This window comes from Tursiops truncatus, chromosome 9 (assembly GCF_011762595.2).
Source record: "Tursiops truncatus isolate mTurTru1 chromosome 9, mTurTru1.mat.Y, whole genome shotgun sequence".
Taxonomy (NCBI): Eukaryota; Metazoa; Chordata; class Mammalia; order Artiodactyla; family Delphinidae; genus Tursiops; species Tursiops truncatus.
In genome coordinates, this window is record NC_047042.1 from 19726435 (window position 1) to 19743965 (window position 17531).

The window sequence follows — 17531 nt, forward strand, 5'->3', positions numbered from 1 at the left end:
TAGTTTAGCCAAAGCTGCTTTATTCAACGTTGTAGGAAAAAACCTGTCGAAACACATGTGATCATATGCCTGGATGGGCCATTGTGATGAGGGCAGAAGAGCATAATGGATGGGGACATCGGCGATGGAGCTATCAAACTTGGACTTGAATCCCAGCTCTGCTACAAGGAAACGAGGTAGGAAAATTCTGCATCTGTTAAATCCACGTCACTGGGCAGATGGGAAGATAAAATGAGATAATGTATGTACAGCACTCAACCAGCATATGCCTAGAACATATGTGGTCAAAGCAAGCACTTCACAATTTGGAACCTTTAAAAATGGTAGCAAGTCAAAAAACAGCTTTTCTGCCTAACGGCATTAGATATCACCCTTTATTGTACCACAGAGAAACGACATCTGAAAAAAAGCATACAATTTTGAAAACCACTTATTTTGTGTGTGAAATGGTTATTAAGAAGTCTGTATAAGGTTAGGATTCCAATGAAAAGTGTTTTCACGAACACCTCCAGGGCTCAGTTGTATGTCATATAGCGCGGAGTAGCACTGAATTTGGCATAGGACTTGATGACCTTATTTACAGCTTCCAAGAAGTCCTTCTCAGTAGCAATTTTTCGCCGTGCTCGGATGGCAAACATACCAGCTTCTGTGCAGACGCTTCTGATCTCAGCACCTTTCAAACAAAAAGAAAATAACAGGCTTAATTAAAGCAGCCCAAATAGACACACCAGCAAATAGAAGCAAGACCTTTCTACCTACCAGTGCTATTTGGACACAGTCGTGCTAACAATTCAAATCTGATATCTCTTTCAACACTCATTGAACGGGCATGAATCTTAAAAATGTGAGTCCGGCCCTAAAAATAGGGGAATTGACAAATATTAAACTGGAAAACAGCACAGGAAGAAAAAATTTCAAGAATCCCTTTTCTACCGTGAAATGATGTTCCCACCTCTAGATCAGGTAAGCTAAACTCAATCTTCCTGTCCAGTCTCCCGGGCCTCATCAGCGCGGGGTCCAGAGTGTCAGGTCTGTTTGTGGCCATCAGAACTTTAATGTTGCCTCGAGGATCAAACCCATCCAGCTGATTGATCAGTTCCAACATGGTCCTCTGTACTTCATTGTCACCTCCAGCACCATCATCAAAACGAGCCCCTGAGAAGACAGGAGGAAAGACACTCTTCACATCTACTCAAAGCAGCACTCTGCTCAGTAAATCTCAGCTCAGATCACACCCTCCAGCCCAAGGGAACCTCTCAGTTTTAAGCAAATCCTGTAAGAACAGCCTGATTTACACAAAACTAACTAGAAAACTAACGAGAAAAGGACTCATCATAGGTTGATTTAACATAGGTTCCTTTAAAGTATTTTTTTAAATCCTCTTTAAGGATTTTGGTTTAAGTCACTGAAGAACACCTCCATTCAACACAGTATACACCTGGACTAGGCAAAAGAATACATGCAAAATTAGCACTATAGTGGTATTTGAGTATATGTAAGAAAATGCCATACTCTTCTAAATTTCTCAAAACTGTCCTTAAAACTATGGCTAAATCCATAATACAGTAGAACTGTAACCGCTTACTATCACACTGATTTGGATATATTAGAATACTCTAGGTTAATGTCAATACTCTTCTTCATTTCAACCAAAATAGCACAAGAAGAGGCCTCCATATACACTTTTTCATTTTAAAATTGTATAAATACATCCTGTTGTAGTAATGCATTATGTACATTATAAAATACAAAAAATAGAAATTTTAAAAATGAGATTAAAATTAAATATGAAGGAAAGTACCAGTATTTTCTTCCTTCACCCTAATACTGTTTTATACAAAATCCGTTTTGGAAGCCACAGTTTCAGAGCATCCTGACATCATAAGGCTTATTCCAATGATACTAAAAATATGACTTCAGGGTCACAACATGGCATCTACAGACTGTGGTCAAATTATGGCCCTTGAACACTACCTACAGAATGTCCAAAGCCCACAACATCCATCCAGTCTAAAAGCAAGACTTTAGGTATCCTAACCACAGTCCCCAAACAGTGTTAGAGCATCCACTGTATTTTTTAAGACTTTTTTTGTCACTGAGTTCATTAAATAACAACTGTCTGGTATCTGCAGCTAATAGGAACTATTACTCTTATAGACTGTAACAAAAGCCAAGGCCTATAGAACAGTATACAGTTTTCAAAGTCAATCACATTTATGACTGACTTCAAACCTCTCAAAAACCCATGAAATAAACAAGGCTGGAATTATCATTTCTTTTATAAGAGGAGCAAACTGGGGCTCAGAGGTAGTTAAAATAACTTGTCTAGATTGCACAGCTAATACTGTATTTCATCAAATCTATGAAGCCAATAATGTTATTTTATGTACACTTTATGAAAAACTACCACCAATTAAATTATGCCCCAGTGCTTTCTGATCCGATTAAGTGAAGCTGTATCCCAAGTTAGGAGTTGCTAAAGTGAAAATATGTGCCCTAGGAAAGAAACTGGGAAAGTTCAAAGATAAAGACTTTGAGAAATACCAATGCTATATATATAATGCTTCATCTTTCCTTTATGGTGTGGCCCTAAAGTTTATTAGATCCGTGACTCTGATGTGCTAAAGCTCATAAAAGAGTTGGAATTTAAAATTCTGTACAAGATTAATGCATCAGGGGAACTTTACATATACTACTACAGAATTCTTGTGAAACCCAGTTGTAAAGCTCTCTGAGATACCATTCATACCTCCAATAGCATCAATTTCATCAAAGAAGATAAGGCAGGCTTTCTTTGTTCTGGCCATTTCAAAGAGCTCTCGAACCATTCGAGCCCCCTGATGAAAAAAAGTGTTAATTCAGAGTTGGTTTTAAAATCTTTTAAAATATAATAAGTTATACTTCAAACTTTTTAATATTCCTAACAGTATTCTCAACCATTATTACCTAAAGCTTTTTCAGAAAGACTGAAGTTTGTTACCTATTCCGTCAAATTAATCTTATTAGCTTTAAAACAATATTAAGTAATTTCATGATTCTGTACCTATTAAATAGCCAATAACTTTAAGACCTGAAGAGGTCAAATTAACACGATTAAATAAAGGCACCATTTCAATCAATAAAACTTGAGGAAATAAAAGCATTTGATCCATCACTTGGCATTTCTAATCAATGAATTTGATTTGTAAGTTTTGATAACGGAATAAAAGTGTATCTCAACTCATGCAGATCCTTTTTCTAAGTATACTAATCATTAATGTTTCAGATATAATATATTCAGCCCTAGACTTACTCTCTAATGAAAAAAACGTGTGTGTGTGTACATACCTGTGTGTACATACACCCACGCACATACACATAGACAATCTCTGTTCTCTTTCTCAGAACAACATAAAACACTGCCCCTGAAGTGAATACACTTTCGAATGCATTCACTGGGCATTACTGGGTTATTGATCTTACAAACCAAATGTGTAGAAAATGTCACCCTTCTGAGTAGGGAGCATACTGATTAAAAATGTTCAGCAGTTTATTTCCAAATGACCGCACGGGAATGCTGGTGGCTTCTGGGCTTCTGACCTACTAATTACAATCCATCAATCAAAAAGTTTCAGGTCTCAATCTTCAATGTGGAATTCCCATTTTAATTTCATCTATGCTTTATAAATCTTTCATAGAGCTACATATTCTTTGATTATTATCAATTTACTTTACCTCACCGACGTACTTCTGCACAAGTTCAGATCCAATAACTCGAATGAAGCAAGCATCGGTCCTATTAGCAACTGCCCGAGCACAGAGTGTCTTGCCTGTACCCGGTGGACCAAAGAGCAGCACACCCTTAGGAGGCTCAATGCCAAGGTTAACAAACCTCTCTGGCTGTGATGGAGACACGATTTTTACACTTATCAATTCTCTATAATAAAAACAAGACTACTTCTACATCAATATATTTAAACCAAAATTATTCAGTCCACAATTTACATACTTAATCTAAATAAGAATTTTACTTATAAGACATAAGATCTAAACTAGACTCATTAATACACAAGGCTGAATGGCTTTTAAAGGTATTTCTATTATCCAGGGTTAACAAAACATTTTTTTCCCCTAATTTTAAAAAATTACAGTGTTTAAAGAACAAAAGTATTATCTCATATCTAATATTCTAGTTTTTTCCATTATCCCCCCAGGCTTAATTTGATTCAATTAAAGCCCATTTCTTCTTGATAGCATTAAAACACATTGTTTCTTCTACAACAACCTATTCTAAAGGTTACGCCTCAACCTCCCTTGTCACTCTAGATAGCAGATTCTTCTTTTTTTGAATAGGCTTGACGACTCAATCCTTTTACTTTCTCTTCTGGAACTTACCAGTTCTCCACACCTTTACCCTCTACCCCATCAAAAATTTTCATTTAGGAAAACATAAAATTTTAAAACTAATATATAGGCATAATTTTAGTGCACAGTACACAAAAGGCTCTCACATCTTTGTACAAAGAAATTTAAAAGGCAACAGACTCAACCACTTACATGAAGTAGTGGGGTTTCAACTACTTCTCGAAGTTTCTCAATCTGTTCTTTACAGCCACCCACATCACTATATGTAACATCAGGTTTTTCCTCCACCTAAGAGAGGGATGAAAATGTACAACATAGAGCCACATGCTTTTGCATACTAATCCAATTGTTCTATCCAGTAGAGCAGACCCAATACCCTAAAAGAAAAATCAGATTTATAGCAAGTAAGAATTTTAATAAAAATGGAATACACTGCCCAGTGTCCTAGACCCACTTGCTATATTACTTGTTATGACACTAAGTGAGAGACAAACTACTAAAATAAAGACCGATAAAGACTTTCTCATCTGAAAAATTGTTTTAAAAATTTTGGCAACTCTTCAATACATACCCACATATTAATATTTTATTAGTTAAAAAGTTTCAACGTTTTTTTGAGATGGATGCAATCAGTCATGCCATTCCTTTTCCCTCTCGTGGTTTCTTACCTGCATCATGGTAACTGTTGGGTCAATCTTAGGAGGCAGTGGAATGTGAATCTGATACTTATTTCTGTCCACACTGAGGAGGTAAAAAAGAGCCTCACCAATACATTCAAAAAATTTACTGAGTGAATTATCATGTGTTCTATATACATTATTTACATTAACTCACTTAATCCTCATAACCATCCTAGAGCAAGTGCTTCCTCCACCTACACCATGTTACCTTAAATAGACTGGCAAACTCAACTCTACAATTCTGTACTTAGTTTGATCATGACATTTGAAGCCATAAAAGGCCAAGTGGGGGTGGGGAGGTCACGAAACAGATGCAGCAGCAGCAAGGCTGTCCAACTGCAGCCCTCTCCTAGGTTACCCCGGTATTCCATGGCGCCCAGTTCACCCATTCAAAAGCAAGCCAAGGGTGTGAATGTGACATGGCATCTTCAATGAAAGACGAGTATTTACTGCAAATAGAAATCTTACCCAACTCTCATCCCTTCTTCAATGTCAGTAGGTGCAACCTGATCACTGAGGTCCACCACAAACTTGGCAAACTGCTTCACATTGATGATGTACTTCGGGTCCTCCGAATCAGCATTGATTATCTTTGTGCATCTAACATGGCAAAAGGCTTGATTAGAGTAAGGAACCTGAACCACTAATAATGAATTCAAGTAACTAGATTCTCCCCTGGGTATGCAGTACACGAATAAGCAGGTGTAAACTAGAACTGCAGAAACTGGGCCACTGTTAAGGATCCTTCTCTACAGAATATGCTCAATCCCAAGGGTCTGCTCAACTTTAGCCAAGCCATAAAAATTTCAAAAGATACATTCCCCTGGAAAATTAAACCCAAATATTTCATCATTAGGAAGTTCTCTTTACCAAGGGGGAAAAGTGGCGGGGAGGCGGGATGGTGGTGTGATGAATTGGGAGATTGGGATTGACATATATACACTAATATGTATAAAACAGATAACTAATAAGAACCTGCTGTATAAAAAAACAAAAACAAATGCTCAACTACAAAAAAAAAGTTCTTTCTTGATTTTTATAACTATATGGCTTTATTAGTAATACTCCTCTATATCTTCAGGTATTCTCCTTTTTATTTTTCCTATAAAAAGACAGTCATCTTGTCTTACGTCAAGTAATAAATATGTTTATTCTTTCCTGAGTTTATACTTCAAATCCATTATTACTGTTGCTGTTTTTAACTTAAATATATTCTTTTCCTGTGGGTTGTGGTGAAGGCGAATCTGAAACCCCACATACATCACAGTAGAAGGTAGTCTACTGCCTACTTTCTATACTATCTTCCTACAGAAGAAACCCAAAAACAAAAAACAGAACTCATATTGGAAAGAGCTTATATCATAAGCTGTAGCAACAAATACAGGGAAATACAAAATAGTCTCTGGCGTGTGCATATAGGTAGAGCTAAGAGTAAGGTAAAGAATTCTTTGTCCTTGCAGCATAAATTGTGGACAGGATTCCATTTTCTGTTATTGGAAAAGGTCTACCAGGGAAGTAGAATTTTATATATAGAAAGTATCTATCACTACTTTATCTGACAGACCCTGCCAACAGTGTTGCACAGATAGGGATTTTTTTAATTCTCAGCTGAAAAAGTATATATACAGGGACCTCAACTTGCAAAACGTTAAATAAGGACCTTTGAAAACCTGCTCATCCTTAAAAGCAAAGAGAACACTGGCAAAAACATTGAAAATCAACATTTTCAGAACTAAAACTATAGGTCTGTAACAATCCAAAGAATGTTTATTCAAAAAAAAAGAAAAGGGCTGAATCCTGGTAAGAACAGCGAGCATTTTGCGTTTAAATTCGCCTTCATCCCATAGCCCTCTCCCCAGCTCTGCACAAGACTTGAAAGCCAACGGCCTCACAGCCGTGATAGATGTGAAGACAAGCAGCCTTCCTGGGGGAAGGCAGGGACAAAGAACTGGAGCTCCCCAAAAGCCCAACCCCAGAGAACTATTTGACCTGTCGGGCAGCTAGCTGAAAAGCTCCATTCTCAGGACTTGCTTTTATTTGACCGGACTCAGCTCGCTGTCTACACACCCCCTGCCCACAGGACATTTACTGGAAATAATCGGTGGCAACTGTTTAACATCAACTCTCTGAGGTGGCATTTACCAGTTGGGGCTAACGAGGCTGACCAAAAAAACTTCAAAGAAAAAACAGCAAGGAACAGCAACAGTAACAAACCCTGGGGATAGGGGAAATCTGAGTTCCAGAACTGACGTTATTTAAAATGTCCAGTTTCTATCAAAAAATTATGAGACACAAAAAGAAATAAAATATGGCCCATACATAGGGAAAAAAGTCCATAGAAACTGTCCTTGAGAAAGCCTAGACATTGGTCTTACTAAACAAAAACTTTCATCAGTGTCATAAATATTTTTTTTAAAAACCAAAGGAAACCATGTCTAAAGAATTAATGGGAGGTATGAGAACAATGTCTCACCAGAGAGTATCAACGAAGAGAGAAATTAGACTGGAATATAATTAGGCTATTAAAAAAAAAAAGATGTTCTGATACAAGCTACAACATGAATGAAGCTTAAAACACTACGCTAAGCTAAAGAAGCCAGAAAAAGGTCATGCCTTGTATGATTACATTTATATGAAATGTCCAGGATAGGCAAATCCATAGAGACAGGAAGTAGATGAGTGGTTGCCAGGAGCCAGTGAGAGAGGGGAACAGGGACAGTTAATAGGTACAGGGTTTCTTTTGGAGGTGATGACAATATTCTGGAGAGTAAAAAACAAAGTGTCAAGAAATGCTGGGGCAAGGGGTAGGGTGGTGGTAACTTCACTGAAAATGAGAGTGTGGAGGTGAGAGGGGAAGGGTGATTAAACGTAAGTGAACCTGCCACTGACATTCCCTAGCCCTCTATCTCCACTGTTCTTCCAAAATATTGGAGATTGGAGACAACGTGAGACTGAAGACAACTTCTCTGGGAAGAGTGACCATCCAAATGAAAGATCTAAAGACACTGACCCTGAAGGCTCCCCAACTAAACATTCAACTGTATAAGTTACAGTGAAGCCTGAGATAGACATGCCTCACTATTGAATCTAGAGCTTCTATCAGCTTTTTGGTCTCCCACTAAACAAAAGCACAAAGTAAGATTACCAGACATCTAACATAAAAGACAGACACCAAGCAAGCAAAGAGGAAAAAAGCATCTTAGAGGAAACAGAAACCTTCCAGTTATCCTTAACTTCCTTAGACGTTGACAGCATATTACAACCATGATATGAGAACAGGACAGCACAACATATACACTGAAAGAAAGAAAAGCTCTTGGAAATTAAAAACTTAAGTGAGAGGGAAAAAAATCAATACATAGACTCAAAGTTAAGAAAATCTAACAAAAAAGTAGAACAAAAAGACAAAATGAGAAAAGAAGGAGAGAAAGATTAGCATTTCCAGGAGGTCCAATATTCCTGTAACACAAGTCCAGAACAGAGGACCAAGAAAATGGAAAGAAACTATTTACAAATAAATAGCTTCAAGAAAATGTGCACACTGAAGGACATGAGAGCGCAGCACCACTGCTGAAAACACACCAACACCAAGGCACGAAGCCATGGAATTTCAGAACACTGAGAACAAGGGAAGAGCCTACAACTTTCAGAGGAAGAAAAGGTCACATACGTAGGACTGGGAATCGGAATGGCTTCAGACTAACACCACCGGGAGGCAGAGGACAATGTAACGATGCCTTCAAAATTCTGAAGGAGAAGAATTTTCTATCAGCCAAGATATTTCCAGACATATGTGGTCTCATATGGTACCTCCCAAATGACCCTTTCAGGAAGCTACCAGAGAATACAGGCCACCTAGTGAGGGTGTAATTAAATCAGAAAGAGAAACTCGTGATACACAAGCAACAGGAGAGAGTCAAAGGGAACCTCCAGGGTAAGAAGTCACAGGATGCTCGTGATTCAGCAGGCATTCAGGCAACCAGTCCAGACTGAAGCAGGTCAGAAAGTGCTGGGAAAGGCTTGCTCAGGAAGATGAACCTGAGAGAATACCTGATGCAGCTGATGCACCTGAGGTACACGTGAGAAAACCTGACGGACCTAAGGCATCTGAAGAATAACTGATGATCGCGAAAAACCGAGGGCGGGGCGGGGGGCTGAGTTAGTAATATACATAGACAACAAGGCAAATGAAAAAACGAGACAGTTAGGGCAAGGAAAACAAAAAGTGGTAGAAGAAAGGAAAAGTAATCACAGTTTACTAATGGCTCTTTGTGAATAGGGTTTACTCAGCCATAATTATGAAAACACTAAATATGGATCTAACCAAAATTTTAATATAATTACATTATGAGGCCGTAAGGATGAGAAGGGCATGTCTTTGGGATGAAGGCAGAGGAAACAAAGCAAAACAAAATCCTCATCTTTCATGGTGGGAAAACCAATAAACACCACCTGAAACTAAAACATCAAGAAGTGATCTACAATATACAAAACTTGACTCTATCCATTAGAAATAGAAAGGCAGAAACCAAAATAACCACCTAAAAGTTTTGAAAATAGGTGCCTCTAGTAAAGAGGAATTAGGAGAAACTGTTGTCATAGAACTATTTAACTCTTTAAAACCATGATAAAACTAAAAAGCAAATAAATGAAAGCATGGAAAGACAGAAAAAGGAAAGGAGGATAAGATGAAAGAAAAATAACCTGTACCTGTATTAAAGAGGCAAAATTAAAACAAAACTTTCAATAATTAGAATAAAACACAGGAGAACATGTTTATAATCTTGGACTGGGCTAGGCCTTTCTAAGCAACATTAAAACCCAAAAGGTATAATGAAAAAGCTAATATATTTACCTCCTAAAAAGTTAAAACAGTACAACAAAAAGTACTGAGAAGTTAAAAGTCAAGTGAGAGACTGAGAAAAAATATTTGTAACATATTTAAGAAAAGATTAATATGTACAATAAATGAAGCATTCCTAAAAATTAACAAGAAACAATCCAATGGAACAAAACATGAATGGTCAAAAAAATACAAATGTTTAATAAGTATAAGAAGTAGCTATCATACTACTAATCAGCATGACACAAATTAAAGTGAATTGTTCTTTTTTTAATTTTTTTGCCCAAATGGCAAAAGTTTAAAAATCAATAATCAGATATCTTACATTGATCAGGCAAATACGCATTTCCCTCAAAACCTTTGGGTAAGAATGTAGACTGGCCAAACCACTTTTTTTCATACATTTTCAAAATGGTAAATGCCTCTGTCCCCATAATTCCACTTCTAGTAAGCTATACTACAGAAATGCATGCACGTATGTAGAGAAATATTTAACATGCGTGTTCAGTCCAGCACTGTTATCATAACAGAAATTGCAAACAACCCAACACCTATAGAATATTATGTAATTTTTAAAAAACAAGAGAAACAAGAAATAAAAAAGGTACATCTGGCCTTCCCTGGTGGCGCAGTGGTTAAGAATCCACCTGCCAATGCAGGGGACACGGGTTTAAGCCCTGGTCCGGGAAGGTCCCACATGCTGAGGCGCAACTAAGCCCGTGTGCCACAACTACTGAGCCTGCGCTCTAAAGCCCGCGTGCCACAACTACTGAAGCCCATGTGCTGCAACTACTGAAGCCCGTGCGCCTAGAGCCCGTGCTCTGCAACAAGAGAAGCCACCGCAGTGAGAAGCCCACGCGCCGCATCGAAGAGTAGCTCCCACTCACCACAACTAGAGAAAGCCCGCACACAGCAATGAAGACCCAGCGCAGCCAAAAATAAATTTAAAAAAAAAAAGGTACATCTATAACAAAGACAATGAAAGATTTCTAAAATATGTAGTTATATCTAAAATGAAAACAGGATGTTTCTTTGTATGTAAATATATACGTGAAGACGCACTGGAGGATTAAGAGGACCAAATTATTTTCAGTAGTTAGATGGGAAGGAAGGTTTTCATATTTTGCTCTGTATCTTCCTGTATCATTTGAATCTTTTATATGATTACGTCTTCACCTATTTCTTAAATAATTGTTTAAAGTATAAAGTTTTAACCCCAGATACTTTTGGAGAAAGCTGCACTTACTTGGAATATGGCATAAAAATTCTTTACGAACTCTTACATTATACCCAAGGCTTGAAAAAGTACCTGAAAGTACAGATAAAAATAAATTTCCACAGAGCACTATGCGTACCTCGCAACCTGCAAAGGCTGTTCACTCTGGAGTGTTTGCTTATCTGCAGCCAAATCCCAGAGTGCTGGTGGGGCCAGGCCAGTGTCAGACTCTTTAATACCTACGTAAAGAAAGATTACAAAATTCACTGGACTGTAACGCAAGCTTTCTCACCCCAGCACCACTGCCATTCTGGACTGAATAATTTGCTGTGGGGGGCATCCTGTGCATTCCAGGATGGTTAGGAGCGTCCCCGGCCTCTAGCCACTAATCACTAGCACCACCTCCCCCTTAGGTTGGGAGAATCAAGAATGAGTTTAGATGCTGCCAAATGTCCTAGGGGGATGACATCAGTTGAAAACCATGGCCCTAAAGTAGTCACAGGCCAAAAATGTGATGCGATGTCATATTTGACATTTTTTTGTGCAAGTCAAATACTATCAATATAAAATTTCACCACTCAAGTTCCCAAAAAGAAGTTTCCGACTACTAGGCCATAGCCCGCTTACTTCAAGCAGTACCATGTGAGATCATATTTTTATTCAAGAAGAAATTCTGACTTGTTTATTATAGTCAACTGAACTTGGCTTTGACCAACAGAAACAATACTTGCTTAAAGGATGATGTTTCTTAATTGCTTAAGCATTAAACTTTCTTGTAAAAGGTAATGAAAACAGATTATTAAATGAGATCCAATTTCTTAACAGATAGGAAGGATAATAATTTTTTTAAATCTGTGATTCATGGAAGAGTGACATTGGTATTTCAGCTCCTTTGATATAATCAAACCATTACCCATAAAGAGGGGAAACAGAAATAAAAAATATACATACCCGTGAGCTCATTAATTTTCTTGAGAAGTTGTTGAATGTCATCTTCAACCTGTTTGATTTGCCTAGAGTAAGTGCTCTGACCCTAGGAGTTAAAGTCAGTTTAATTAGAATATCAGGATACCAACAATGTATTAAACTATAAACAAAAACTTTTAACAGTTACACTTGTAATAGCTATTATTGTCCTAAAGCTTGTGAAATGAGAGTAGAGAGAGGGAATCTATCATTTTCAGAACTATTCCTGAACCAATATATTCCCCTAAACAGGCAGCAAACCATTATGCAAGGTAACAAATGAAAATCATGACTAAAATTATCTAAAATTCAAGTCCATTTCTATGCATTAAAACTTACCATTTCAGATCTAATTCATTTTTATACATTTTAAATATAGTAAATATCTCTAAATATAATAAATTATTTCAAATCTTTCAATATAGTACCGCACTTTAATTACAAATAGTACAGAGATAATGTATAAGCTTAGACACACTGAGTATTTACTCTTTGATCTATTCTAAATAGAAACTGTAGGTAGATAACTTTTTATCAGTGAAGATTAAACAGCTGGACAGTCTCTTCCAACTATTCTGGAAGGCCAATACCAACAAGAGTCCTTATTTCAACACAAAACATCTATATTTTGTAGACATTGAAAGGACTTACATAAGTTTTCAGCAAGGCAATATCCCCCTCATCCAGAGCTACAAGAAAAGAGATAATATATGAATTCAAACAAAAGAAACTAGAGCTTACAATTCTTTTCTGTTCAATTCAGATTGCATTGAGTGAGAAAAACTGTGAAAAGTTGTAATGATATAAACACAACCGTCAAATAGTTCCTGGACTCAAGGAACTTTTATCTAACTGGGTGAAGGCAGATTTTAAAAAGTACATAACATAGCTTCAAAGTGATATGACATAACAAGAACACGGAGCCCAAAGAACAGACTTTGAGATTCAAAACAACCTGAGCACTAGTCCCAGCAACATCATGCATTTGCTAAGTAACCCTGGAAAAACCATTTAAGTTCTGTGAGCAACAGTCTTCTCACCTGGAAAATTGTTAGCCTCAGTGTTGCTCTAAAGATCAAGTAAGACATGGATGAAGAAGCGCAGAAAAATGCTACACACATTAGTCATAACTGTATCCAAGGGATACATTTGTTAATATATTTATAGAATTATAACTTACCCAGAGAAATACCCAGATGAAATGTTACATCTCTGTGACTAAATTTTACACTAGGTGACTGAGTACCTCTTTCAAGGGAAAAGAGTGAGATGAAAGTGGAGAGGAAATGCTCCTTCTCTGAGGGGTGGGTGGATATTAAGAAGAAAGGGTGCTAGGAGAGGTTGAAGTTGCTTAGGAAGGAAAGACAACAAAAATCCACCATAAGAATGTGTTAAAATAGCCTATAAGGAACAAAAGAAAACAGCATAAAGATGAGGCTTTTACAAAAGGGGCTACTGGGAAGAAATCAGGAACGAACGTGCTGCGGGGAAAGGGTCAAGTGGTATAGTCTCTAAGGAGAGTAACCCAGCAGTGTCTATAAAAATTACAACTTCATTTCTAAAATTTACCCTACAGCTTGTGTTTGTGCATGTTGTAAAGAGTTATATTAACAAGGTTATTCATTCGTATAATGTCCATCAATAATGATTATTACTGAACACCCAATCATTTGGGATACTATACAGACCACACTGACTCTACATAATGATATGAACTTATATCATTAAAATTTTTAAAAAGCAAGATGTACAGCATGTTACATTTATGTAAAAAAAAAAAGGAATCTACAAACAAACTTGCTTGAATGTACAAAGAAAATGCCTAGAAAGATGAGGCAAAACGGCAACATCAGTTGCCTCCGTGGGTAAGAGGTGGCCGGGGTCAAGGATGAGACACTTTTCCATTTATCTTTTCCGCTTTCGTGTTTTGAATCACGTGAATGAATTATCTAGTCAAAGGAATGTTTTTTAAAAAAGAAAATTACGTCTCAGGATCCTGGCTATACAGTGATAACAGCAAGCTGTCATTTGAGGGGGAGGAGGGACAGCAAAGAGGGTCCAGGCGACCAAGCACCGCCACGCGGGGAACTTTCCAAGGCCTGCAAGGCCAAGCGGGGCGCGTGACTCCTTCAAGACCTGAGAGCTGAATGTGAATAAAAATTTCGATCAGCGAGAGATGAACACAGGACGCGGGGCTGGTAGAGGGGAGACGGAGAGGACAGGCCGGTCAACCCGTCTGCAGCACCAGACTCAAATCGCTAGCGGCACAAAAGCGACAGAGCGCCGAGCAGGAATCCAACCCCCCCATCCCGGACCCTGGGCCACGATGGTCCTGCCCCGGCCCGGAGCTCCTGCGTACGTCAACTGACCTCGGATGGGCTTGTCTTCTTTCTCCTCTTCTTTGGTTTTCCGCTGATCTGCACCGAGGTAATCCGGCATTTTAGGAGATCCAAGAACCTCAGCTTGTTGGGTGATTACACAGCACCTTCCTCGCTTCCGGTGGCGCTCCTGCCTTTCCCTTCCTCACCGGAAGTAAGGCCGGCTCCGCGGGCCCTTTTGCCCCAGAAACGGGCGGAAGAACGCCACGGAGGACAGGCCCTGCGGCGGGAGAGCAGCGAAGGGGAGTGAGAAGGTTTCGCTGTTAGCAGGGAACGTCGCTCTCCCTTAGCCCCTCACCGTGGCGAGTTCCCAGAGCAACAGATTGCAAGATCAACTCAGGCTGAGGTCGCTGAGTTTAAATCCTGCTTTAGTCATTTAAACTCTGTATTCTTGGGTAACTTCTTTAATCCCTGTGCTTTAATTTTCCCCTTGACCTCACAGCACTGTGGATGCATTAAATAACAATGTTTGTAAAGTACCTGGCTTATTCGATACGCAATGAGTAGTGACTAGATTTATACATAGAGTGAAGGTAAATAGAAGTTGTTCACTAATTTGACACTAACAAGGGATGAGGAGGTAAATGGTTTCCATGTTTGACCCTGCTGCCAAAGAATGGTACCATCTTCAGATACAGGAGAGCCAGAGAAGAGAGCAGGTTTTGAAAGAAATGAATTCGGGAGATGAGGAATGGAAGAGAGCAGTTAGACAATTGTAGAAGTTAGAAATGAAAAAAAAAAAAAAAAGCCTGACCTTTCTGTACCCAGTCAGCAGTGAAAAGGCAACCTACAGAATGAGAGAAAATATTTGTAAGTCATATATCTGATAAGGGGCTAATATCCAGAATATATAAAAACTAAAACGGGAATTCCCTGGCGGTCCACAGGTTAGAACTCAGAGCTTTCACTGCAGGGGCTCAGGTTCAATCCCTGGATGGGGAGCTAAGATCCTACAAGCCTGTGGAGCCGCCAAGAAAGAAAGAACTAAAACTCAATAACAAAACACAACCCAATTTTTTAACTGGACAATGTACTTGAATGGACATCTGTCCCAAGAAGTTATACAAATGGTCAAGAAGCACATGGAAAGACGCTCAGCTTCACTAGGCCCTGGGGAAATGCACATCAAAACCATGAAATACCACCTCATACTTGTTAGAATGGCTATTATCAAAAAAAAAAAAAAGTGTTGGTGAGGACGTGGAGAAAATGGAAACCTTGTGCACTGCTGGTGGAAATGTAAAACGATGTAACCACTGTGGAAAACAGTATGGCAGTACCTCAAAAAATTAAAAATAGAATTATCAAATAACCCAGCAATTCCAGTTCTGGGTATATACACACAAGAATTGAAAGCAGGGTCTCAAAGAGAAATTTGTACCTCCATGTTCATAGCAACATTATTCACTATGGCCGAAAGGTGGAAGCAACCCAGTCAACAGATGAATGGATAAATAAAATGTACATACAATGGAATATTATTCAGCCTTAAAAAGAAGAATTCTGGCACACACTGCAATTGTGAAGACATTATGCGAAGGGAATAAGTCAGTGACAAGAAGACAAACAGTGTATGATTCCACTTATATGAGGTACCTATAGTAGTCAAATTCACAGAGATAGAAAGTTGAATGATGGTTGCTAGGGACTGAGGGGCGGTGGAAATGGGGAGTTGTTTAACGCATGTAAGAGTTTCAGTTTTGCAAGATGAAAAGAGTTCTGGATATTGGTTGCACAACAGAGTGAATGTACTTAGCACCACTGAACTGCACAGTTTCAAGTGGTTACGATGAGAATTTTATGTTATGAGTATTTTACTACAATTAAAAAAAATAACCTTCATGCTCTTAGAGGTTATGGTGAGAACAATTGGGATAGGTGTGAGAAAAAATTAAGAAAGTGGTGTCAGGTAACCTTGACCCTTAAAGCTTGTTTTAACAGTGGCTACAGGTCAGGAAGAGTTTTAGGGTGAGATAATTAGTTTAGTTTTTGAAATGTCAGTTTTGAAGTAACAATTTTGTCATGCGGCAGATACACAGGCCAATTCAATGTATTTAACAGTGAAAATGTAATTCCTAGATAATAATTTACTAATTTCTGGCTCTCTTTGCAGAAGAGTGGCACATCAATTCTTCTCTTTTGCACAACCTATTCCAGATAACTGTGTGTGGGGTGGAGGATGGGAGGTGGAGTCTGTGAATTTCCACCCACTGATTTCTTTTTGCTAATTCTTGCATTTGACCTCAGTCCTAGAAGGAATCATACAGCAGAAGTATAATTAATTTTATTAAACAATTAAACATTAAACAAGAGTCCTGTAATTGGGAATATCTTGAAAGAAAACTTCATGCTCCTAGAGCAGGGTAAAATGATTGCTGGCCTTGGATTAGAATCTAATACTACAGAGGGGTTACTTCTGCAAATGATATGGGTATTAAATGCGATAGCCCAGGTAAATTAATACTAGCACAAACATTAGCTCCTATTATTATTTAGGTAAACACAAACGCATTACAGGTTTATGTACAGAATTCTCTATGAATGTATAGACTGTTATTGTCAGTACTAATTCATACACATCTCACTTTCTATTTATACAAGTACAGCTACTACTAAAATCAACGGTTCAATTCAAACTAATAAAGTAGTAGTTAACTTAAAAAGGAAAAGAAGGGCTTCCCTGGTGGCGCAGTGGTTGAGAGTCCGCCTGCCGCTGCAGGCGAAACGGGTTCGTGCCCCGGTCCGGGAAGATCCCACATGCCGCGGAGCGGCTGGGCCCGTGAGCCATGGCTGCTGAGCCTGCGCGTCCGGAGCCTGTGCCCGCAACGGGAGAGGCCACAACAGTGAGAGGCCCGCGTACCGCAAAAAAAAAAAAAAAAAAAAAAAAAAAAAGGAAAAGAATATAGTAAGAGCTGCTATGGAAAATCATGTCCTGCGTATTCCATATTCTACCTGGACGAGGCAAATAATCCTTTTTACCGGGGAACTGATAAACCTAGGAACCTTTCATTCGTGAATCTTTGTCCCCACCCGGATCTGAGTCAGTAGGACCTAGACAGCCGCATACGTTGGCGGGGGTGGGATTGGCCTACGCACCACGAAAG

At 38.6% G+C, this 17531-nt stretch overlaps 1 protein-coding gene across 1 annotated transcript; it reads right to left on the bottom strand.

Moving 5' to 3' along the window:
• Positions 1-343: 343 nt before the first annotated feature.
• On the bottom strand, positions 344-14578 carry PSMC2 (proteasome 26S subunit, ATPase 2). The gene is made up of 12 exons (XM_004320266.4): positions 14419-14578; positions 12701-12738; positions 12035-12116; positions 11223-11322; positions 5493-5624; positions 5013-5085; positions 4537-4632; positions 3715-3879; positions 2750-2837; positions 953-1155; positions 760-856; positions 344-673 (listed from the first exon to the last, which is right to left on the bottom strand). The coding sequence occupies exons 1-12, from the start codon at positions 14486-14488 to the stop codon at positions 516-518; spliced, it is 1302 nt and encodes a 433-aa protein (XP_004320314.1). The 5' UTR covers positions 14489-14578; the 3' UTR covers positions 344-515.
• Positions 14579-17531: the final 2953 nt, after the last annotated feature.